The 25,614-nt window shown below is 53.1% G+C and overlaps 1 protein-coding gene across 3 annotated transcripts in view; it reads left to right on the top strand.

Moving 5' to 3' along the window:
• The window catches only part of dpp6a (dipeptidyl-peptidase 6a), a 93,278-nt gene that overhangs the window by 39,305 nt on the left and 28,359 nt on the right, over positions 1-25,614 (top strand). Inside the window, exon 1 of one of the 3 annotated variants that reach the window (XM_076016079.1) lies at positions 20,474-20,629. The exons of the other annotated variants lie outside the window; for them this stretch is intronic. Within the exon in view, the coding sequence (XP_075872194.1) occupies positions 20,564-20,629 (66 nt within the window). The 5' untranslated portion in view covers positions 20,474-20,563. Of the gene's footprint in view, positions 1-20,473; positions 20,630-25,614 lie in introns of those variants that run through there. 3 annotated transcript variants of the gene reach the window in all.

Raw genomic sequence — 25,614 nt, forward strand, 5'->3', positions numbered from 1 at the left:
CTCCATCCGTCCGTCCTGTGAACGTGATAGTTGACCGCCACCGATGATGGGTTAGGGTGCGTGTTTTAGAGAGAGAGAGATGGAGAGATGGGGAGATGGAGAGATGGAGAGATGGGGAGATGGAGAGATGGAGAGATGGAGAGATGGAGAGAGAGAGAGAGATGGGGAGATGGAGAGATGGAGAGATGGAGAGAGAGAGAGAGATGGGGAGATGGAGAGAGAGAGAGATGGAGAGATGGAGAGATGGGGAGATGGAGAGATGGAGAGAGAGAGAGAGATGGGGAGATGGAGAGATGGAGAGAGAGAGAGATGGAGAGATGGAGAGATGGAGCACTGAGGCGTAAAAACCTGAAGGCCTTGGAAAGACTTTTAGGCTGAGCGATGAGGTTGAAATGCACTCTGGCACTGTGTGTGTGTGTGTGTGTGTGTGTGTGTGTGTGTGTGTGTGTGTGTGTGTGTGTGTGTGGTGGAAGGAAGGGGTATTGACTGATGATGGGAGGAGTGAGTGAGCGGATGGATGCTGGGCTGACGTGTCATGACACTCCGGTCCAGCAGGTGGCAGCACTTCCTTCCTTGGGCACTTAGAAACGGACCATCAGTGTTTTATTAGTGTGACAATTGAACTAAAGAATCGAGTTTCCATCAAATGTTTGTTTCACCCCAAGACAACCAAAGATGAAGCACTGAGTTCTCTGTGTTTTAATCCAATCAAGACGCTGACAACTACAAACTACAAACTACAAAGCAAGGTTTCTGGTTGGATCAACTCCACTGTGTCTCCTCCACCTGAACGCTGCTGCTCAGAACTGAGTGGGCCAGGATCTCAGTGGCTCCCACTCGCTGCATCTCGCAAGCAAAACATCTTCTTGTGGTTCTGGAGGCGGAGTCCTGGTTGGGAATCAAAGTCTTGTTTGATTGTCAGAGTGCTGTGAGTGGAACATAGCAGTGCAGGATTCTCCTCTGTGATGGAGGGGAGTGTGATGGTGCATTATTAATGATGAGCTCACACACACACACACACACACACACACACACACACAGAGCCAGGGAAGGGTTTGTCTTCCTTTCTTGGCTGATGCTTCCTTATTCAGTCTTTCCTCTAAGCATCGATGTCTCAGTCGTAATTATCTTTCTCCGCCCACTTTTGCTCCCCATGTGTTTGTCTTGACTTGACTTGATTCAGTAATTACACGTCCTAAACTTCCTGATTAGACTCATCTGCTGCTGCTGCTGCTGCAAACTCGCTTCCCTCTCTGGGGTTTATTTGTTTCCTTGTGTTTCTCCAGCCGAGAGTGGTGATGATGCTGCCCGGCTGCGGTGGGCGGAGCAGCAGCTGGCACCTGTAGGGTTAGCGTCCACTGAAGCTGCACAAGTAACGCTGCAGTAGAAGGTTCGGTTGGAGCAACTGGACTGGTTCTGGGGATGTGGAAGATGTTTGAGATGAGAGACCAAACATCTTCCACATCACCAGAAACCTTTGGATGAGAAGATGAAACGTCTTCCAGATCACCAGAACCAGTCCAGTTGCCCCAACTGAACCTTCTCCTTGAAGAGGACCTGGACCACTGAGAGCCTTCACCGTCAGGTACAGCTGCAGTCGCTCACTCTGCTGTTCGTCTCACCTGCGGGCCTCAAGGTTCTTTGAAAAAGCTTTTCCTGGACGTCCAGACTTTGGACAAACGGAGTGATGTGATTGGTCCGCCGGGCCGCTGTGTGTGTTTCCAGACGTTCTAGCCTCAGCTTCCTTTCTGCTGACCTGTTGAGAGTTGTTGAGTGGAGCCGAGCCCCATCCCCCGTCTCCATCCCTCCATCCCTCCATCCCTCCTTCCCCCTCTCTCTTTCCTCTTCTGGTTTGACTCGGAGCAGTGCAGGGCCTTGGTGCTGGCCAGAGGCGGGTCATGACATCATCAGCCTGGTCTGTGGCTCCCAGTCGAACCCGAGGCTCACACGTCTCTGCACTGCAGATGAAACCAGTCGCTCAGAGTTCAGAGCCGCCAGGCCTCTCATCTTTATTCCAGTCACTCAGCCAGATGGCAACTCGGCGCTGAGGCGCCACCTGGTGGCCACAGAAGGCCTCATGCAACCTCCTGCTCATCAGGAGTGGAGTTTTCCTGCATCTTCAATGGGGGTTATAACTTGTAGTTTACTGCTCAGTTGTTCGGTAGCTGTGTTGCTTCCTCACTTGCGTTGTGTATAGCCTGGGGGCGGAGCTACAGCCAGGAAGAGCGGCGTGAACTGCTGCAGTGCAGCCGCTGAGATTAGAGCCAGACGATGGTTTTCTTCATTCGAAGAGGGGAAGAGTAGAAAGAGGAACTGACTGCTTTCTCTTCAGCTGCCGCTGAGCTTCACACCTCTGCACAAACAATAGACAGGAACAGAGGCCTGTGTTTGGTCCTTTCACTGACAGTGGGAGAAGGAGCGACTCGGTAGTTGTCCAATCTAACGAGGTGGCCGAGTCCAAAGCCACGACGGAAACACAAACGCTGCCAGACAGTCAGGTTTTCTTTGACAATGTTTTCAGCGGAAGCAGACTCAGATTTCGCTCCTCGTCTCACCGCAGCGCTTCAGATATTACTGACTGGCCCTTCACCAAGCCACCAAGCCACCAAGCAACACCGAGCACCTGCTGCACTCCACAGAGCAGCGCCACCTACTGGGGTTCACAGGCCCTAACAAAGTGAACTGCAGGTCTTTGTGTTTCTTTTAAATCCATACAGTCATTACACATCTGCAAAGGTACTGCCACGCACGTGTGTGTGTGTGTGTGTGTGTGTGTGTGTGTGTGTGTGTGTGTGTGTGTGTGTGTGTGTGTGTGTGTGTGTGTGTGTGTGTGAAGAATTACTCTCAGATATGAGCTGAAGGGAATAGAAAGGCGAGCAAGGAGAAGAAGAAAAACTCATTCATTTCTATTTTCAACTGAGAATATTGCTTTTTCCGCCGAGGAGGAGGAAGAGGAGGAGGAGGAAGAGGAGGCAGCGCTCACAGCAGCGAGGAAGGAGTTTATTTGAACGATAAAAAAAGAAAATTGTTTGATACGATAGTTGACAGAAAAAAATTAGTTCATTTTCCGAAGAGACTGCGGGATGTTGGGTGTTGGTTGCTGGAAGCGGAGAGGCAGCAGATGTGATTGCATCACTCTGAGCTGTGGATGAAATGCAACTGCCAGGCTGCAATGTGTCAACAGGGGGCGCTAAAAGGTGCTCGGCCAGACCGCCAGCTCTTATTTGCCTTTTTCTTTCTTTTTGGCTCCTTGTCTCTCAAAAAATGACAAGATGGTCTTTGGAAAGTAGCAACAGGCTGCAACAACAAAGAAAAGTAAAGTCAGACTTGCAGAGTTTTGTGTGGAGCAGTCAAACATTTCCAGGTGTGGATCTTCAGTTGAATCTTTTCTAACATCTTCTCAGCAAGCTGCTGCAACTTCCTCCTACTTTTCATCCAACCTGGGTTTTTTCACTGCCAATCTGACTTTCTTTCATGGATTCATTTGTTATTTTTCTATAAATGTCTTTTTTCTTCTTCAAAAACTCGTATAAGGCCGCTCTTCAAGCAGCTCTTGCATATTAAATGTCAGCGCGTCCTTGAACGCACCACAGAGAGGCGAGCGCTCCGCTACTATCCAGAGAAATCAATTAAATCTGGAGCGCAGGGAACCCTGAACACCGACCAGCGGCACATATCAGAACCGTGGGCTGCAGACATGCAGCCTTTTAGTTCTGCATTGAGTGGGCGGTGACATTGATCAGAGATCAGAGCGGCGCTGGAGGAGGGCAGACACTGCTCCCAGGCTGCTCCGCATGAAGAGAAGGTCAATGCAGCCGGGAGATGTTACATTCAGATCCTCTCTGCCAGGAAGGATCCCAGGCTCCGGTGACGGTTATTAACACGGCCCGGTCCGGTCCGGTCCGGTCCGGTCCCGCAGCCGGCACTGGAATTGAGCTCCGTGTCTCAGGAGTTTGATCAGCGCTCGGTCAGCGAGAATCTAGTCACCAAACAGAACGCTGTGGGCGGTTCCCTCAGAATCCTGAGAGGTTTTGGACCTGGCTGGTCCTCCACGGTGCCGCCGTCCCTTCTGATCCCAGAAGAACCTGGACGGGAGGCCAAGCCGCACTCAGGCTCCCTCGGAGGCCTTGGCGGCGTCTCTGTTGTGGTGCACCAGCTGTGTTCTCCAGGCTCTCCAGGCTCTCCTGGTGCTCCAGGGGGGTTGGATCGTCTCTGCCATCCCAGCAGACCTCCACCGTCCGGGGGGGGGGGGGGGGTCCTCCTCCTATTTAAAAATAATAAACGACAAAAAAGGAAAAACGGTGCGAGGAAGAATTTCAGCAGCAGAGAAAAATGCTTGAAACTCTCAAATTAAAATTCCGCCCAGCGTTCACACATCAGACAGGACTGGATAAACATTGGACCGGCCGTGTTCAATGACTCCCAATGAGCCGGTGCACGCACACACACACACACACACACACACACACACACACACACACTCCCATCTCAAACGTTGCTTTCATACACACTCAACCTTTCACAACAGCCGCTCAACAACGCAGCGCCGGCTCCCTGCTGGGATTGTGTTGTTTGGCAGAACCACGAGGTGGACCAGGAGCCAATTACACTGTTTCCACCCCATAATATCAGCGGCGCCACGCTGACCAAGAACTTCCTGATGAGGCCCAGAGTGTCGTCGTGATCGGACCTCCACTGCCATCAGTCATCAGCGCTCCTCCAGCCAGTGAGGAGAGGCTGAAGTTCCTGGCGGTTCTGTTGGCAGTTGCAGTTGACAAAAGCCTCAACAGTGAAGTGCAATGTTCTGTTGAGATCAGCAATCACTGAGTTCTCTAGAGAATACAGAACACATGGCTCATTACAAAGCAACATTCCCTCAGCAGTAGTGTAAATGTGCTGTTACCTCCAACGTGTGTGTGTGTGTGTGTGTGTGTGTGTGTGTGTGTGTGTGTGTGTGTGTGTGTGTGTGTGTGTGTGTGTGTGTGCTGTTTCTGGAGCAGTGATTGTGTGAACGCAGGATGAGAAATGAGAGCCTGAACTTTTTGCTGCTAATTCTTTTCCTTCTTCTCACCCTCACTCAGAACTCTCTCACTCCTTTCCCTGTCGCTGTCGCTGTTCACTGTGAAATGAAGTCTTTCGATCAATGTGTTCTCTGCTGATTTGGTGAGGGGGGAGGAAAATAGCGGACTTGGTGACTGGCACCGCTTTGGAAGCCAACTTGGGCATTATTTTCTGTTATTTTCTTCAGTTTCTCTCCTTTTCTTTTATTGGTGTCCGTGTTGCACTCCTCCATCAAGTCCCACTGTGAAGTGCGGCTGGTTGCTGCTGACTGGGGTTCATCAGAAACACCCTCACTCATCGTCTCCTCAGCTGACGCCTCTCTCCGCTGCGCCTCCTGCAGAGGTGTTCAATTACACCCGAGCCCCGCCCCTTAATTAAGCCGCAGCCACCCGATGGCGTCGCAACAAGGCTGAGCGTGGTGCGATCAAGAGGAGTGGAGCCGCAGTGGTTCCCCCGGCGTCGAGTTTCCTGCAGCGCCGAGCGGGAGACGTCCATTAGCGCCGTTAATGTGGAGCCAGAGAGGCTGGCAGGCCCGGCCCACTGCCGCCGCCGCCGCCTCCGCCGTGTTTGTGTTTGCGTGCCATTGTCGGGAAGTGGTTTGATGCTTGTGGGCGTGGCCACTGCCTATTAAATAGGCCTGAGTGGAAAAAAGCAAAAGAGAAGAAGCAGTAGTGTGTTGTGATAGCAGACGGCGGCTCGCTGGGAAGCAGCTGCTGCTGGTCGGGTCCAGTCGCCGCAGGTCCAGTCACTGCAGGTTCTACTCGGTGCCGCTCCACTGCCAGCTGTCGAGATGATGTTCGATCACCCCATGGGGACGTCGCTGGGCCTCCGCAGGAAGCCCTCCAGGGTGGAGTCGGCCAAGAGGTTCTGGAGGGTGAGTCGGGCTATCGGAGGTTCTTGCACGCAGCCTGCTTTGACTGAGAGCTTTGTGACAGGTCCGGTCTGGACCGGAGCCACAGGGACATTTGGAGACACATTGAGAAATATCAGTATAGACGTTCCATTAGACCGCTGTCATTATAAACACAATGCAGTGGAGGAGGAGGAGGAGGAGGAGGAGGAGCCTGTCAGACTCTCGCCCTCCGAGCTCCTTCTCCCTCTTTCTTTTTGTTTACGTCTTCTGGTGATGATGTGGTTCCGAGTTGGGCAACAGCGATGCTTTGTGAGCTCCTGCTGCAGACGCTTGTCCGACCACTGGCGCTGAAGGTCCGGTGAAGCTGACATCGAACCCGAAGCCCCCGAGAATCAACGTCACTCTTCTGTAGTCGCTCTGTTCTTCCTCTGAGGGGCCGATGAAGACTGAAAGAAAAGGAAGGAGAGAATGTGGTGGACTGCTGGTGGAAACTCAAGGCCACTCTTTTATTTCAAAGATTTGTCTTTCCATGATGTTCTGATCCTCTAATTTCTCAGCAGTGTGGGGTCAAAACATTCAGACAGAGGAAAGCAAATAAATCAAAGTTTACTTCAGATTCTGCCAAAGATTCTACATATTTCTCTGTTTAGAAAAAGCCCACACGATCCCCTTGTGGTAAATGTTTTCTCCCAGTGGCTTCAACCCACTTCTGTCACGTCCGTCCATCTTCACAGCAGCGACACTGAAACCTCCCGCAGTCACCCGTCTGTCTTTAGCTTCTCCGCTGCACCAGTCCCACATTAGCAGCTCCAGTTTCTCCAGTCTGGCTGTCACTGTGTTCCGCCTCAGTGCGTCCAGACAGGAAGTGAGCGCTGAGCTCATCCACCAGGCTGATCCTGGCTTCCCTTCAGACTCATCAACTGCAAGTCATCGCAGGGTCAACCCACTCTTCATGCACGTCATCCCTTCTCTCTGCTCTTCCAGCAGTGCTTGTTCTCCCTCCACTGCACTCAGTGTCTCTCAGTTCTCTGCTGACAGTGAGCAGTGAAGTCATTCCAACCCCCCCCCCTTCCACCCTCATCTGTTAACATTAGCGCCAGTAGGGGGCTGTTTTTCCTCCTCGTTACGTCCAATAAGGCAGCAGCCATTCTGTTTGCGTGTGCACTTTGCAGTGGAGGCCCATTGCATCCATCAGCCTTGTCGTGTGTGTGTGTGTGTGTGTGTGTGTGTGTGTGTGGGGGGGGAGCTTGGAAAGGCAGCAGCCAGTCTGTCCGTCAGGGCTGTGTGTTCAGGTCCATTATTCCTCCTGTTTCCAGAGGAACCAGAACCTCTTTGTGAACCCAAACACCAAGTAGACCTGCAGAAACCAGGGGTGAGTGGGGCTTCATGCTGGACCTGGCACATGTTTGTCAGAGGAGCAACTGAAAAGAAGAGACGGCTGGACTCTGAGTTGACAGGCTGGCTGCAGACTGGGGCTGTGGTGGTGCAGTGAGGCTGCAGTGAGGCTGCAGTGAACTCAGTGTCACACTGCACCTTCTGAGGACGTCCGTCCTCTTCAGGAGTTTCCAGCCACTGGGTTTTCCTCTTGATGTGAGGCTGTGCCGCCTGCCAGGCTGCAGAGGTGGCGGCTGAACGCTGCCTCCTACTGGGGAAGTGCTAACATGCAGGCTGAACACTGCCTCCTACTGGGGAAGTGCTAACATGCAGGCTGAACACTGCCTCCTACTGGGGAAGTGCTAACATGCAGGCTGAACGCTGCCTCCTACTGGGGAAGTGCTAACATGCAGCCAAACTGCAGCTTTGATGGATTTTTCCCCCTCGTGACAAAGCAGAAGTCCGTGTTGTTTGACAGAGGGAGGAAAATAAAGTTGTTTTCAAGTGGTCTATTTCTGCGTGGTTGGTTGCCGCTAACGTTCACACCAACGCTAACATCTCCCAGCGTACGTGGAGTCTTGGAGGTCAGACAGAGGTCAGACAGTTCAGCGGCTTCCACCCTCTGAATGATAAAGAGCAGATGTGGTTCCTCGGTGGGAAGAGAACACAGTCTCTTGACGTTTAACTCAGCTGAGCCTTTCTCACACACGCACACACACACACACATACACACACACACACACACACACACACACACACACACACATTCTCCTCTTTCTCTTCTTTGTTTTCTTATCGTGCACTGAATGTGAAACACATTTGAAATCCAAGCAGGACTTCCTGGGAAGCATCAGCACTCATGCGACTGCGTCCCAACACAAATAGTTCAAGATATCGTATCTCCACACACACACACACACACACATACACACACACACACACACACACACACTGCTCTCAACTGCTAGCTTCTGCTTTTTGTTTTTTCCTGTTATTTTCCCCCTCTGTCTTTTGTCAGACAGCAGAGTCTCTCTCACACACACACACACACACACACACACACACACACACACACACACACACATACACACACCTGCAGATAAACACAGAATTCAGCAGATGATCGTTGATGTCGATCCTCCAGGATTCGTCCACCTTGTCTTGTCTGTTTCCAGCCCCCCACAAACAGGAACAGTGCAGTTTCTTCCCCCATTTAGCAGCCTCACCCCCCCCCCCCAACCCCCCACCATCCTCCACCCCTGGACTTCTCATCCGTCAGAACCTCCACCTGTCTGCTGTTGCAGGTAGTGTTGGTCTGACTGCAGGAAATCTGAGCCAATCTCAGCAGCAGCAGCACCCCCCCTCCACCCCCCCCACCCCACCACCCTTGCAGGAGGACAAGCTAATGGCGCTACAAATGGCACTCCAACATGTCATTAGCTCCCAAGGAAAACTACAGTGTCTGTGATTGCGCAGCGCTGCAACAATGAGCAGAAACTACAGTGACTGATGAGGTTTAACTGCAGAACTTACCTGCGAGCTCCGCAGTGGGGGGTTGGTTCCTATCTTTAAAGTGCCGCTCACACTCCTCATGGTTCCTCTCCGTTCAGATTCAGACTCCGGAGCCTTTTGGAGTTGAACCGTGGCTTCCGACCTCGGACCTCAGTTTATCACGTGACCCCTGTTTTCAGCCTCGCTCCTGGAACTGTCTTGAGCGCCTGCCGCGCCACCAGCATCCATGCATCATGTGCTTCCCAGCGTGACGGCTGTAGGCCACTGCTCACGCCAGCACTTTGCTGCTGAAGGCCATGAGCCATGTGATGCCAGTCTGAGACTTAATGTTGTTCAGGTGATTGATGACTCACATTGACCAGGTGCTACATGGCCTCCTTCAGTGTTTATTCAGGCTGAATGTATAGCTGGAGCAGAAAGGGCGTGGCCATGTATGGGAAGTGCGACTGATGGAGACGAGGTTTCTCTGCTCTGTCACGTCTCCAGGTTCTCGCCTCCCTCCTGACTTCTGAGTTCTCCTGCGGTCCTCAAACTGGACCGGGACTGCTCACTGGAGCAGGCTGAAGGTGATCAGCTTCTATTCGGTCTTCAACGTCTGCTTCTGGTTCTGGTTCCAGTCCGGTCTGGTCGTCCCTCCCTGTGATCCTGCCGTCAGTCAGCAGCATCACAGGGGTTCTGGAGGCTGCTCAGTACTGGACCGACTCATGAGCCAGCACCAGACTGCGAGGGTTCTGCGGACGCAGCCGCTGGAGATGTGGGCGATGGCCACGCAGCAGCGCCCCCTGTATTATTTATTAATGAGCTGCAGACTGCGGTCACTGCCCTCCTCTTCATCACTTTGCTGCTCACTGATGCCTCTTGTGGCTTCGTCTTTCACTCCGTTGCTTTCAAGTAAATAATGTTGTTTTATTTAGGTTTCATTTTTTAGTCGTTTTATTATTTAGTTATTTGATTTGATCTGATTGGACTTGTTTAAACCTCTCCTGTCATCTCTTATGTCAACGTTATTGTCACTGAATAGTAATGAGATTATTATTGATTCTGCTCTTCATTTATTGTCGTCTTTTCATTTTCTCCTCATTGTGGCACTGAAATGTTGCCAAGGCCGCAGTGCATCCAGTGTTCAGTTGGCAGTGCTGCTTTCTTGTTTGGAACTTCTCTTTCGACTGCTTGTGTTGCTCTGCGTCTCGTCGTCATCAGAAAGTGATGAATGCTCTTTGAAATTGTTTGACCCGCAGTGACGAGCGGCTGCTGGGAGTTAAATGTCCTCTTGGGTTGCCGGGCCGGGCCGGGCCGGGCCAACTCACAACAGAGACCTTTTTATGGAGCCATGAAATATTCATGCAAGCGTGGTTTGGATGACAAAGCTGGAAAGACACTTTAGTCTTGGTCTGGTTGTGTGAGGATGAGACCAGCGAGTGGAGGAAGATCATGTGACCTGGGGGAAGATCATGTGACCTGGGGGAAGATCATGTGACCTGGGGGAACGTCGTGTGACGGTCCAGTTGGGAGTCAGTACGCTGAAGGTTCTGATGCACCTGAGCAGGGACTTGAGTGGAGCTTTGCAAACAGCTGCGTCTGCTGCCGGGCTGCCGGGCCGTCGGTGCCGCAGGTGCGATGCTTCCTCAATCACCTGCAGAGTCTTGCAGAGGCGGCGCAGACGGAACAATCTGCTGCTCCACTGGATTCTGTTGTTGCCGGTTCTGCCTTGGTTTTTGTCCCTGTGTAAATTGTAGCTGCTAAGGAAGCCGAATCAAGGTTCTGATCCCAATCACTGGTGCCAACCCAGACACACACACACACACACACACACACACACACACACACACACACCTATGCAGTTCCGAGGTTGAAATGAGGCGGATCATCTGAGATCCACCTCGGAGTTGAACTCCAGTTATTTCCTATCAGCTGCACTGGTTGTGTTGGTGTTGGTCGGTGCTGGAGAGCGCCAGGATGAACATGGACGCTGATTCAATGCTTTCCAGTAGTGGCCATGAAGGCCGGCATCTGGAGCACAGCCTCCACAGGACCTTGCTGACATGCTTCCTGCTGCTGCTGCTGCTGCTGCTGCTGCTGCTGCTGTTACTGCTGCTGCTGCTCCTCCTGCTGCTCCTGCTGCTGCTGCTGCTGCTGCTGCTGCTGCTGCTGCTGCTGCTGCTGATTGCTCTCCTGCTGCTGCTCTGTTCCTGTTTTGATGGAGCGGGGTAGGACAGGGTGGCTCGGACAAGTGGACTTCCTGCCTCGCCGCTGCCACTTCATCAAGTGGCAAACTCCCAGCCTGCACTCACCTCTAACTGCTGAGAGCTTTTATGACTTTTTGAGTGTCTTGATGGCTGAATCCCAGTGGGCGATCACTGGGCCGGCGCTGTGGGCAGAGCAGAGCAGCGATTCTGTTTTGTCTCTCCCAGTTTGGGCTGATGAGACGTTCCGGCTCAGCAGCATGGATTTAAGGCTTGGCTGAGAAATAGAATACTTGACTTTTATGATGAAAATCTGTTTTTTATCTCCGACTGCTGAGGTTTTTACTCGTGCTTTGTTTTACACTCTTCTCCTGTTTTCTGCACCTCTTTCTTTGCGTTGTCTCTCCTCTGGTCTCTTCTCGCCTCCTTGGCATTCAGTTTGGGGTCGTGAAGTCCACAATGTGAGGCATGAATCAGCTTGATGCAGCTGCTAACTGAAGCCACAGCCATCCTCCGTCCTCAGTGATGAAACACGCTGCTCCTAGTAGACACTTTGATGAAGAGAGCGTGAGGCTGTTTTCCTGTCCACTGCTCTGACCTGCAGAGAGAGTGGAGCTCCTCCCACCGTCTGAAGAACACCTCGCTCGCACCACCTCGTCCTCTTCAGTCCATGGCTCTTCCACCTGGCTGAAGACTCCGCACACTGTGCTGTGTGTGAGGTGCAATGTACTGGAACAGTGCTGCTGCTAATGAACTGAGTGAGTCCCTCTTGCTTTCAGCGCTGACTCTGTCCACCGGTCTTCTCTCTGCTTCTGCACCGCTTGTTTCTCTTCTATTGTCCTCGTTCCTGCTGCTGAACTGAATGTTCTTTATGGCGAGGGTGAATGATGGGATGGCGGTATTCTCCAAAGTGCGTTAGGATGAGAATCCTCGTTCTCAAGTTGTATTGCCACTCGCATTTCTACAGACATGTTGGCTTTAACCTTTGACCTTGTTTTGTCCTTCAGTTAACATAATACAATGAAAGTCATGTCAGCGCGTGAACAACACGTCCGTGCTGGATGTGTGCGCTCCATGACAGAAATGTTCTCCATGTTGAACAATGTTGGCAACATCATATGAGCTTTTGTAAAACTTGTGAATTTAAATGAATATATATCGATACATATAAATAAAAAAAATATTATTCTATATGTAGTTGAGTGCGGCTGAATGTTGAAGTGGCGAACAAACAGCTGCCAGCCTGTCTCACTGATGCAGGAGCCACAGCTCACCCGTGTTATTCTGATCATCTCCGGCAGTAGCTCACATCAGTGGCAGGTGGAGCCTCGTCTCCAATGCATTCCAAATATATGTTCTAGCATGTAATCTGTATGTACGTCCGTATTGCAGCTGCATTTCGTCTTGGAAGACCAAACCTCCAGGCTCCTCCTTGTTTCAGCGTGTTCATCCACCTCAGCTGCACTCTGTTCTCAGTACCGACCACCTGCCAGGCCCCACAGACTGCCACTCTTCTGCTGTTTGCTCTTCAACCCTTTCCAAGTTAATTAGTGGAGGAGGGGTTTGCCCTGGCCAATAGCGGGTGCCAGTGTGGTGCCACTGACTCTGGTTTCCCTGCTCAGGATGTTTGTTGCACCAAAGACAAACACAAGTTGTGGACGGCGTGGTTCCAATTTTGCACGGTTGTGTAGCAAACAAAGCACTTTGAAGCAGTTTGGTCAGTTTCATAATCTCTACTTCTCACTAACCCTAACCCAGACTCCAGTGCAGCAGTCTGGCAGAGTTCATTCATTGTCCACAAACAAGGTCCCAGACATTGGAAGCAGTTGGCTGGGAGAGGCATCAATGCCCTTTGTGACATCACCATCACTCAGCTCCTGGGAAAATCTTAAACTGTCGGTCTGGGCTGAAACCTTGTGTGTGTGTGTGTGTGTGTGTGTGTGTGTGTGTGTGTGTGTGTGTGTGTGTGTGTGTGTGTGTGTGTGTGTGTGTGTGTGTGTGCATTAAGGCGCAGTCATCAAGGTGTTAATTCATCGGTACAAAGCCTGTCATTGGTTGTCAGACTGCTCAGTCTCTGTGTTGGCAGCTCTTCACTGGCTGCTGTTCACTTCAGGCTCCTCCTCTTCAACACCCAGAGCCCCTTGAAGAAGTTCTCTCTCAGTGAGCTCACGCTGGCCACGCCCTGGCCACACACAGTGCAACCAGGCTGTGTCTGTGGCCCGTTATTAACGCCAGGCTTCCTCCGGTTTGGATCTGTTGATAATCTATCAACAGTTGTTAAATAGGCTTCATGATGGATCTGTGTACTGTATGTCCCACGTCTTCAAAAATAAACTATTCATTGATTGATTGAGGGTCAGTGGTGGCGACGGGAGTGGGACAGACCTCAGTGGCAGTGAACTTCTGTCTGTGGAGGTGATTTTGCTTTTGTCTTTGTCAGAAGCTGCGTGCGCTCTCACCGTTGCTTATCTTCCGTCCTGGGAGACGGGAAAGTTTTAATGAGTTATTTTATTGGCCTCTTCCAAGAAGTACCCCCCCCGCCAGCAACCTCTCCTGCAATATTTCCAATCATTGAGAGGGAAACTCCCTGGGGGCCCGAGGCCTGCGTTCCCACTGCTTCAATAATTACCTCAGATCAGCTGGAGATGGCAGCTCATTGCTTCTGATTGCTTCTGTCTTCAGAGGAGTCGTTTCTTCTTCTGGAACTGTCGGAGCTTTTCCCCGCGCCACTTCCTGGATGATGTGTCCAGTGGAATTCGGCCTCGACCGACGGTGAAAGCAGTGTTTTTCCCGACTCCTTGCTCACACGACAACATCATCAGCATCTTCACCAGCCGTGGTTGCACACCACAATTATTCCTTCCAGGGTTCCTTTAGACATTGGAATCTGTCCTTTGTGACATCACAAAGGGCACGGATAGCATCCGCAGCCCTAGCCTCCTGTTGGCTCCGCCTTCAGACACCGCCTTCTTTTTGCCTCCATCTAAACCTGTGAAACTTCCAGCGGTCTCCAGTCAGCCTAGCAGCAGGCTGTAAACACAGGGCTCAGTCTGCAGTGTTCCTGTGTTTCCAGCCGAGCAGCAGGCTGTAAACACAGGGCTCAGTCTGCAGTGTTCCAGTGTTTCCAGCCTAGCAGCAGGCTGTAAACACAGGGCTCAGTCTGCAGTGTTCCTGTGTTTCCAGGGTGGAGAAGCGTGTGTGAAATATGAGACCTTTCCATTTCCAGAGCACCACTCGTGTCTGTTCAGCGTCCGTATTTAAATTCCTTCCTCGCGGCAACAATTTCACATCAGTGTGGGAAACATTCATCGCCCGCCGCCTGCGTCCACCTCAGCGCCGCCGTGCTGGAGGAAAGCCAAGGGCACAACGTCCACGCTGCCGCCGTGACAAATTCACAACAAAGCTGCTTCTCTTTTTTCCCTGTGAGGAATGAAACGACCGTGGAGGTTGAAGGACTGAGCGACGAGTCGCAGGAAGTGAGGCCGAGGGGGAGGAGGGGAGGTTGGAGGGTGGGGCGGGGGGGGGGGGGCGGAGAGCCGGTGTGACGAATGTCCTCCCAACTCCTGATTCATCACGCTGCAGGAAGTGGCAGAGGACGCAGCAGCAGCAGCAGCAGAAGCTCCAGGCTCTGCAGCAGCAGCAGCAGCAGCAGCAGCAGCAGCAGCAGCAGCAGCTCCAGGCTCTGCAGCAGCAGCAGCAGCAGCAGCAGCTCCAGGCTCTGCAGCAGACTGCAGGTTCAAACTAATGGCTGAGTTAGTGGGTCGGCCACTGAAGCTACTTCCTGGATTAGGGCAGCGGCTTGGGGGTCGGGGGCGGGGTTTGGGGATCAGGCGTCGCCACACTGAAGCTACTTCCTGGAATGAAGAGGCAGGAAGGAGTGTCTGCTTGTTTCTCTGCCTCCTCCTCCACTGTTTCCACCTTGGCAGCTGGTGTCAGGTCAAGGTTGCTTCCCCTCGTTATGTTTTCTCGAAGGATGATGAAAGGTGGTTTTGTGTTTGTTTTTTCATCCCACACACTAATGACCTCTTTCACCAAGAAAAGTGCTGACTTGTCTGTTTTCTGATCTGCCACAAGAAGAAGGTCATTTTAAAGACCCGTGGCTGATGGTGTTGAATTGGCACTCTTTTATTAATGAATGAATGAAGAAACACTGTTGGACTGGAACACAGCGTCCCTGTAACAAACTGTGGCTGAGTTGCTTCTTCATCACAACGGGAGGGTTTTCCTTTGGACACCATAAAGACACAGATTTCATATCTTGACTGTTGCTTGCTTCCGTCAGTGATGAAGCGTCTTCACGCGTGGTCGCTGGTGAAAAGCCTCAGTTTGTCTGGAGGGTTAGGGTTAGGGTTAAGGTTAGATAGGGTTAGGGTTAGCCAGCTGTTCCAGGGACATTGTCAAACTGCCACAATCCTCCGTTTCCTTTATGTAAATTGTTAGCGAGATAAAAAAAAAAAGAAAAAGGTTTTCTCACTTCAAGGTCAAGCGTCCACGAGGTCAAATGGGATTGTTTAGCGAGCCAGCGCGGCATCTTAGCATTTTTACTGACTCCATGCTAACGGAGTCCCACACTTTAATATTTATCACGTTAGCCCGAGCCGCATGAATACAGACGCGCTGAGCCGAGCCACTTTGTGCTCCTGTGAAATGAGATGCAAAGTGATTACGGTGAAAAGTGGTGCGTGGCGAGCGAGCCGCCCTGGTCCCGCTGCTGCTGCTGCTGCTGCTGCTGCTGCTGCTGCTGCTAACGTTGAAACACACAACCTGACGATACAGTGGGACAGAAGGAGAATCCTCTGGTCTTCAGGTTCTGAGTGTTCTGGCTTGGTTCTGTGATCAGTGTTGCTTCGTGTTGTGCACTCAGCAGGGTCTCCTGAGCAGGAACCAGCCTGCTGTGCCTCCTGGTCCACTAAGTGGTCTACCTCAGCCCAGGTCTGGATGGCTGGATGGGGATCAGCAGCTCTGGGTCCTCTGCCAGGTGCTGAGGTCTTCCTGGCTCCTGGGCTGAGCGTGATGCGTTCAGGTGCTGCTGGGGGTGTGGGTGAGAAGTGCACAGTGGTGTCGGTCTGTCAGAGGGCTTGAAGAGACGCTGCACTGCCAGCACCATCACTTCTTCTCCTCTCCCATTGGTCCGGAGCAACGGGGCTTCGGCATCATCAACTTGTTCCTTTCATAGTGCAGTCGGACAACACAGTGACACGCAGTAAATAACAAACAACAACAACGATGCTTTTGTACATGCGTGTATACGGTGCTGGCGGTGGCGCTAGCGAGCGCAGCTCTGCCGACATTTCACTGCTGAGAGGAGCGAAGGATGATGAGTCACACCTGGCAACCCAGGTGTTGCCAGGAGGAGGAGCCAGCGTATCCCACCATCCCTTCATCCCTCCATCAGTCCATCCATTCATTCTTCATCCCTCCATCAGTCCATCCCTCCATCCTCAGTGTGGATGACAATCTGAGTCGTCTTGATGGAAGTAGCTCACGCAGGCTGTTTGCAAGAAGAGAGAGAGAGCCAGATGGAGGGAGAGAGAGAGAGAGCGTGTGGAGCAGCGGGAGAGACAGAGAAGCAATTACTTTGGGTTTTTTCCTCCTCTCCTCCAATATCCCAGCGTTTGCTGTCATGTGCCAACAAACAAGAGCGAGAGGCTGCAGGAGAGATTGAGGTGTCGAGTGGTGGAGTCTGCCAGACCTCCCTCTCTCTCTCTCTCCCTCCCTCGCTCTCCCTCGCTCTCTCTCTCTCGCTCTCTCTCTCTCTCTCTCTCTCTCCCTCCCTCGCTCTCTCTCCCTCTCCCTCCCTCGCTCTCTCTCCCTCCCTCGCTCTCCCTCGCTCTCTCTCGCTCTCTCTCTCTCTCTCTCTCTCTCCCTCCCTCGCTCTCTCTCCCTCTCCCTCCCTCGCTCTCTCTCCCTCTCTCTCTCTCTCTCTCCCCCCTCTCTCCCTCGCTCCCCCCTCTCTCTCTCCCTCGCTCCCCCCTCTCTCTCTCCCTCGCTCCCCCCTCTCTCTCTCCCTCGCTCTCCCTCCCTCTCTCTCTCTCTCTCTCTCTCAGGGGTCATGGTGGTCTCGTATCGAGAGCTGCCGCCTCACAGGAAATAATAAGAAGCGAAGGGGAAAGAAAGATGACATCTTCTACAACTGTAGTTTTTTGGCCTCATCCCACCTCACAGTTCCACTCGCCGCCGCCGCCGCGGCCTCGTCATGCCGCTGGTTTGGATGTGTTATAGAATGAATCCAATGCTGATAGATGGCTCTGGCCAAATGGAGTGAAGGGATGTATTCTAGCAGAGCGGCACTGGCTCTAACTATGTATACATATATGTATATATAGTTATGTAATTTTCGATAGCAGCCTCTCCTTGCAGATGGGCGTCTTGGGGACACATTTCACAGCTGCTGATGTCTTTGCAGCAGATTAAATCCCTCAAGGTGCTGAGAATTCAGGCGCAGGGAAGCAGGAAAGTGAAGGGAATGCAAACAAGGGTTCAGAAGTGGTGGAACACAGACAACAGCGACGGTGCTTCACTGGCTGCCTTCCAGCACCGCACTGTCTGGCCCGTCTTCCAGTCTGGCAAGGAGTTCTGTTGTCTGTACCGAACGGCCACGCTCGTCCAATCAGATCACATGGTTCTGGCCCTGGCCAGGGTTAGTCCAGAACCCTCAGGGGGTCGTGGTATTCTACTGGATCCGCTGCTGCTGCTGCTGCTGCTGCTGCTGCTGCTGCAGGTTAATTGGAGGCAGCAGTAATTATATTTATCAACAGCAGCATCGGCGCCGAGTGTCCGTGGACGCCGTCCTGGTAATTCCACGAGTGCACGGTGGGATTTCTTTGAGCGTTTTAATAGGAAGTAAAGAACCTCAGCAACAAAGTGCTCGAGGCTCATTATTGGCTGTCAGCTGCTGACTGCGTCTGATTGGCTACATGGCAACGTGGCCGCTTCATTCTCGACCTTTTCACCTGGATGTGTATTTTAACCACACCCACCGCCTGAGTGCAGCGTCCATCAGCGGCGCCCCCTGCTGTCCATCTGTCAACACACAGGGACCGGGCCAGGTTTGTCCACTCAGCTGCAGTACGCTGGCGATTGTGTCGTGCCACACAGCATCCGTCATCAGCCAATAGGACTCCTTGTCAGAGTGGCCACTGTCAGTTCCCAGCTGACTGATTGGTTGCTGCCGCTTGCCTTCATACGTCATCGTCTGGATCGGTGAACACAGGCAGCGGTGGCGCTGGAGCAGCTTGGTTCTTCTGAGGTCACGAGGGGCGCAGGCCAAGACAACTGGGTGGCTCCGCCCACCAGGAGAGTCAAAGCTGAGAGGGAACTTTGTTGCAGTGTCTTTCAGAAGAGGTTGAGGTCTGTCTGCAGCACCATTCACGGCCTGCAGGGGGCACTGCACTCACTCTGTGCTGGGATTTCTTCCAATGGATTTTCTTCTATTTTGATGTCGGCAGAGTTTTTCTTGGTGGGTTTGTAGCCTGATGGCTGCTTTCCTTTTGGACCTTCAGTCCAATAGACAGTCAGGCAACTGTGAGCCGTGTCTCCAGTTGATTGGCTGACGCGTCCCTTTGCTCCGTCCCTTCATGTCTTGCATGGGCCAACACGCATGGTGTCAAAGCAAAGGGCCAAGCTGCTCTAACGAGACGACTGCAGTGAGGCGGATTGGACTGAGGTTCGGTTTGACACTCAGTAATATTCTGCTGCCTTCCCAACCCCGACCCAGAGTTCTGCTGCCTGCCAACCCCGACCCGGAGTTCTGCCTTTGATTCTGCTGCCTGCCAACCCCGACCCGGAGTTCTGCTGCCTGCCCAACCCCGACCCGGAGTTCTGCCTTTGATTCTGCTGCCTGCCCAACCCCGACCCGGAGTTCTGTCTTTGATTTTGCTGCCTGCCAACCCCGACCCGGAGTTCTGTCTTTGATTCTGCTGCCTGCCAACCCCGACCCGGAGTTCTGTCTTTGATTTTGCTGCCTGCCAACCCCGACCCGGAGTTCTGCTGCCTGCCCAACCCCGACCCGGAGTTCTGCCTTTGATTCTGCTGCTCTCTGAAGGACGCAGCTCTTTCTTCCTGCTTTGCTCTGCTGCTCACACCAGGCAGCGCTGGAGTCATTCAGCTGGGATTCAAGGGTAATTGACTCGCCAGCCTACACCTGATTCTAATTAACCGCACCGCATGTTGGCTTGCAAACCTGTTCAGTCAAAGTGTCAAGCTGCAGACTCAGGTGTTAATGAACGGCCAGCCAAACTCTTTGCACTGGCAGCCGACTGGCAGGAGACTGAACAGCTGTAGTTTTATTCATGCAATCAAAGAGAAAAGGTTCTAAGGTAAGCCTAACCCTAACCCCCTAACCTTAAGCCTAACCCTAAGCTTCATGAAAAGCATTTGTCTAACTACAATATACTGCGAGAGCGTCTGGCAGTCACATTGCAACACCTTCAAACACTGCTGCTGCTGCTGCTGCTACTACTGCTGCTACTGTTGCTGCTGCTGCTGCTCCTGCTGCTGCTGCTACTACTGTTGCTGCTGCTACTACTGTTGCTGCTGCTGCTGCTGCTGCTCCTGCTGCTGCTGCTACTACTGCTGCTACTACTGCTCCTGCTGCTGCTCCTGCTGCTGCTGCTACTACTGTTGCTGCTGCTGCTGCTGCTGCTCCTGCTGCTGGGAGACTCTGCTGTTCTCTGGAGATCCATGCAGTGTTTCACTCATCAGTTGCGTGATGACGCTGCTCCACCGGCGCCAAGGATGGAAGACAGAGATCTGATGAGCGTGTTGACAGAAACTGTGGTTCTCTGCTGGCTAATTTCACAAACAGGAAGTATCAATCAGCTGCTTCCTGCCCAAACTGCCAGTGGAGATCGGTTTGTTTATGAAGGACAAGTCTGTCCCATCGTCCGCCAATGTTTTCCTTCCAGACCTCCAGACCTTCACTCCAGATGGATGCTAAAACAAACCATCAGCTGTGTGATTGGCTTCCTCTGCTGGTGGCTCCTCCCCCTCCTTCCCTCCATCCGTCATGTTGGATGTGATCAAACGAGACGGTTTTAATTTTAGCAGCGACCGAGTAGAAACAATGTAGCCTGTCAATGTTTGATGCTGTGTGTGTGTGTGTGTGTGTGTGTGTGTGTGTGTGTGTGTGTGTGTGTGTGAGAGAGAGAGAGAGGGGGGGGGGGGGGGGGCACTGTCTCACATTGCGCCTGCGTTGACTGGATCACGCACGAGCTCCCGCAGCAGGCGTTTTGTAAAGTGACGCACCGTCGTCGTCCGCCCCCCCATCCCCCCCAAACTCCGCCCCCTCCTCCCCATCCCTGATTGTCTCTCTCTCTCTCTCTCTCTCTCTCTCTCTCTCTCTCTCTCTCTCTCTCTCTCTCCACTTGTTATTTCACACCTTGGCCGCTGAGACGCAGACTCCCGCCGCTGCTGTCAGTCGCTTCCTTTCTTCTCTTCCTCCTTCTTCCTCGTTTTTCTTCCGCTGCGCACTTCCTGTGTGTAGTTTTTTCTGCACATTTTGCATCTTTGGCTGCTGTCGCGGATTCTTCCTCTTCTTCATCTTCATCTTCATCGTCGTCGAGCTTCCCTGCAGTGAGCGATGACCTCGGCGAAGGAAGGCGGCGGCGCGCCGTCGAAGGCGCAGCAGCAGCAGCAGCAGGAGCAGGTAGGAGCGAGCCGCACACGCTTCACGCGCCCTCGCATGTTAATCGCGAGGCTGCGGCGCTGCGGTGACACGAGGCGGTGGGAGCCGCTCCTCGCGCTCGGGCTGTGGATCGTCGTGCTCGCGCTCAGCCTTCGACCTTCGTCGTCACGTTCGAGCGATCTTACGGATTTTACGCACGCGGGCGCCCGCAGTCGCGGGGCTGCGGCTCGAGCCCCAGCCGGCGGTCGCGACGGCTCAAATGAACGGTTGATGGGCGTCTGAACGAGCGCGAGGAGGCAGGAAGCGCTGTTGCGTGTCCGCGTGTCCGCGTGGTGCAGCAGGTTGCGCCTCGCGCAGTCAGTGCAGAAACGGCAAAGTTCTTCTTATTTCCTCACCGCCGTGACTCATCACGTGGTCCAGAACATCATCCAACATCCGTTGGGCTCTGCTGTCACGTGACATCGTTCATAACGACACATTGTTTCTTCAAGAAGTGAATAAATTCTCTGCATTCAGAATGAACCAATCAATCAAACCGAGAGGTGGACGCCAGCAAAGCTGCTGCTCGAGGAGTGTTTTCATTGGCTGATGATGGAGCGACGGTCTCGTCCTTCATCAGTGCTTCTTCTCCTCCGCGTGCACCTGCTGCTTCTTCTCCTCCGTCTGCACCTGCTGCTTCTTGCTCTGTGGGGTTTCAGTGTGGCCGCCTGTCAACTGGGAGGATGAAGGTCCTCGTGATTCTCCAGCCAGTCAGGACGAGCAGAAGTGTGACTGCTGCTCCTCCGCCGCACTCGTTCAGACAAACTGAGAGAAAAGATGAGAGGGAGGTTGGTTGTTCTTCACCACTGTCGTTCCACGGCAGACGTGTCGGCCACGCCCCCTGAAGGCCAAAACAGTGCGCCTGCCCCGCCCTGCACCTCCCGCACGCCAACCACAGCCTCGGCAACGGAGGAGCAGCTGCCGCTCGTCTGGGCCTCATGGGCCAGCGACGTCCATCATCCAATGAGTTGGAATAAATGTGGAGCTGAGTGATGTTGCTGCCAGTCGATCCTGCTTGTTGCTGAGTGAAGAACCCCTCGGAACCACTCGGAACCACTGATGACAGAAACAGAGTTTGCTTTGTCTAATTGGACTCACAATCGTCTCCGCCGAGCAGCAGCAGCACCAGATGTTCTCAGCTTGAGAGACGGAAAGCGACCTCTGTCCACGCGTCTTATCCTTCCGTCTCTGCACACTTCGGCCTCAGCCAATGAGCCGTCACTGCCACTTCCTGCAGTCCGACCGTCCGGAAAATTTGAAAAATAAATTGCCTGGAGGAGGCGAGCTCGGAAGATCGGCCGTGTGACACAGACACGCACCAACGCACGGCAACCTCCAGCCAATCGTAAGTGGTCTCACACAGCAGCAAACAGCCGTCTGCTGCTGCTCCGTGAGGTCCAGTCTGTGGCTGCTGCAGCTCCGTCAGGTCCAGTCTGCTGCTGCTCCGTGAGGTCCAGTCTGCTGCTGCTGCTGCTCCGTGAGGTCCAGTCTGTGGCTGCTCCGTGAGGTCCAGTCTGCTGCTGCTGCTGGTCCGTGAGGTCCAGTCTGTGGCTGCTGCTGCTGCTCCGTGAGGTCCAGTCTGCTGCTGCTGGTCCGTGAGGTCCAGTCTGTGGCTGCTGCTGCTGCTCCGTGAGGTCCAGTCTGCTGCTGCTGCTGGTCCGTGAGGTCCAGTCTGTGGCTGCTCCGTGAGGTCCAGTCTGCTGCTGCTGCTGGTCCGTGAGGTCCAGTCTGTGGCTGCTGCTGCTGCTCCGTGAGGTCCAGTCTGTGGCCTCCTGATGGACGGGCTGCTGCCGAGGCTGACTGCGGTGGTGGAGGAGAGGTGGAGGTGGAGAGGTCGCAGCTCACCACACAGATAGCAGCGGCTGCTTCCTGGCTGATCAGCCAGACTCCGCCCACTAACTCTCATTCCCATGGTGCAACAGGTCAGCAGGGTGGGGGCGGCGCTAATGCACCTGCAGATACACTGTGAGCTAATCTAAAGCTAATCCACGACCTGTGTGTGTGTGTGTGTGTGTGTGTGTGTGTGTGTGTGTGTGTGTGTGTGTGTGTGTGTGTGTGTGTGTGACTGTGGTGAGTTTGAGAGCAGCAGTGCAGCTGAAGAACGGCCGGAGGGAAGACGCTGCTGACTCGGACTGAGCAGGATTTCATGAAGCTCGTGGCTCAACATGAGGTCCTGAGATGAATCCAGGCCATTAAATCAGCGTTAGCGCCACTCTTTATTCGCTCTGTAAGGGTTTTGCCACAGCCAACATGTACTCTTATTATTACTATTACTGTTATACCTGTGTCTGTCATGAGGCCTGGGTCATTGACAAAGAGTGGCCTGTGATTCCCACCACCGGCTCTTTGCCAGTTGGAGCAAAAGAAAAGTCAGAAAAGTCCTCATTGTTTTTCCACCTGCTGCTGAGCACTGCTGCACCAGGCAGCCCGGTGTGCTGTGGCTCTTCTCCAGAGAACACGTTGACCAATGACCTGCCTGCTGCTGCCATGTGACCCGGCGGCTGGCTGGCTGCAGGTGGTTTGCTCGGCGTGGTACTGACACAGGTTCAAGGTAGATGAGAGCGGGCGGTGCTGAAAAATGCAACGAGACTGAAACGTTGCCCAGGTTCTCTGCAGGAGAACCGCTGGGCCGTACTGGTTTTTTTTTAGCACGGTTTCATTTTAGGCCCAATGATGAGCAGTGGCGCCGTGATGTTTGGACCCGCAGTGGAGATGAGAGGAGGGAGAGTGGAGGCAGCAGCAGCAGCAGCAGCAGCAGCTATTCATCATGATTGCGCTGTGATTGAAATGTTCTTTGGGCTTATAAACGCAGCGGCGCCGCCGCTGTAATGCGGCAATAAATATTCAGCGTCGGGAGCAAACGGTCAAACTAAATGTCACGACAGTCCTCCATCTCGCTAATAGCTGCTGTCGACACTCAGGTGTGTGTGTGTGTGTGTGTGTGTGTGTGTGTGTGTGTGTGTGTGTGTGTGTGTGTGTGTGTGTGTGTGTGTGTGTGTCGGCAGCGTGGGGAAAACACCTCGGGAGGAGTTTCCGAGCGGCAGCGTGAAAATCACCTCATTTGGACAAAGGTCAAAGGTCAGCGCTTTTTCCAGGTGTTCCTTCGTCACGCTGCTCACTGTGTCTCGCAGCTACGGTGGTGAAAATATCCAAATCCATCCCATAAAAGTCAGATTGGTCTGTGTGTGTGGAGCGGAGCGTAGCAGAACCTCATAGAGGTGCAGGGTTCTGTCAGGAAGATGGTGGGAGGAGCTCCAGACTGTGAGACTGTTTCCACAGGAAGAACCAAGCAACCTTGACTACCAGCGCTGCTGCTGCTGCTGCTGCTGCTGCTGCTGCTGCTGGACTCACTCAGTCTGGCTGTTCCGGGCCTTTATCACACGGCTGTAATTAGTGTCCTCCCAGCAGCCGAGCAGGAAGCCGCTGCCTTCCACAGAGACCCCTAATTGAAACGTTGTCTCGCTGCCACCTACAGGCCACTGACAAACACTCACAGGAGCAGGAGCCCGGTGCTGGCGATAAGCAGGTAATTACCTGCAGGGGCTCCAGGTAATGGGAGGAAGAGGAGGAGGAAGAAGGATGGAGGTTCAGGTGCAGCTCAGAATGTGGAGATTTTCGGCTCCGCCCCCCACTAGAAGTGTTCTTGCGACTTCTATAACCACACACACACACACACACACACACACGCGCTGGCCTTCCAGGAAGCTCTACAGACTCAGCAGGTTTCTGTTTTTTTGTTTTGTGGTTTTTTTTCACACCACAAATCACAGCTGTCAGTGACATCACGGTGGGTGCAGCCGCCATTGGTTGAACGATGTGTCAGCGTGTTGACATCCAGGAAGTGGCCTCACCCGCTTGGTTCCTCCACCACTGCTACTGCTCCCCCCCCCCCCCCCCTGTTGATTCTCCACGTTGCGCCTGTTGCTTGGCAGTCACTGCACGTTCCCCCAGCAGCGATGTTTAGCTGCTGATACACCGACTGTCATGACATTTGCTGGACGAGCTCCAAATGGCTGGTGGATAAACCTCCCCCCCCCCACCCCCCACCCACAACACACCCACCACCACCACCCCCGTTTCCATGGAGACGCTGGAAGCCCAGCATGCATCGCCGGAGTGGAAAACGCACAAATGAAACAGAGGAGGAAGAGGAGGAGGAGGAGGAGGAGGAGGAGGAGGAGGAAGAAGAAGAAGAAGAAGAGGAAGAGGAAGAAGAGGAGGAGAGGAGGGCAATGTTAATTTACTAATTGTCGTCATCCGCTTTGTGCTTTTCCATTTTGTGCTTTTGCAACCCGGTCCAAAGTCTGGTGTTGTCTGAGGTCCACCTGGTTCTGGCCCGATTCCCCGGGCAAACCAACAATGTTCCCACATCAAAGGGCGGCTCGATCGGGGCCTTTTGATTGGCCGATTGTTTCCCGCTGATGTGAAAATGTTGTACGTCGGCTCTTGTGCCAGGAATGGATTTCCACGCCGGGTCGCTAATTAGTCGCAGAGTCGGCTCCACTTTTCTCATTTAATTACTTCTCTCATGGTGATTCATCGGTTCCAATGAAAGCCCGGCTGTTTGTGCATGCGTGCAGAAGATGGGTTGGAAGGAGAGAAAAGAGGAGAGATTGCGTGCTTTCAATCAGATGAACGGCTGCTTGAGTTGTAAAGGCCGTGTGGAACTAACCAGAACCCGAACCCGATGCCGAACCCGAAGCCTAACCGAACCATCCTGCAGCTGTATTGTGCGACCAGCAGCAGGTTGTGTAGTTGTGGTGGTGCAGCAGTAGGCAGCTGCTTCCTGCTTTGATCAGATTAGAATGGTGCTTTATTGTCTCACCTCAGTCATCTCATGCCAGCTGGAAACTCCTGGTAATTCCGTGCTATTTGTTTTCTGCTGGCTTTGTTTTGGCTTCAGTCAAAGAGCCTAAAACATTTTCCAGACAGATAAATAAAATCAACCTCCTCTGGCCGCCACAATC

This window comes from Nelusetta ayraudi, unplaced genomic scaffold (genome assembly GCF_046127955.1).
Source record: "Nelusetta ayraudi isolate G7.1 ecotype Tasmania unplaced genomic scaffold, CSIRO-AGI_Nayr_v1 ptg000214l, whole genome shotgun sequence".
NCBI classification, from domain to species: domain Eukaryota; kingdom Metazoa; phylum Chordata; class Actinopteri; order Tetraodontiformes; family Monacanthidae; genus Nelusetta; species Nelusetta ayraudi.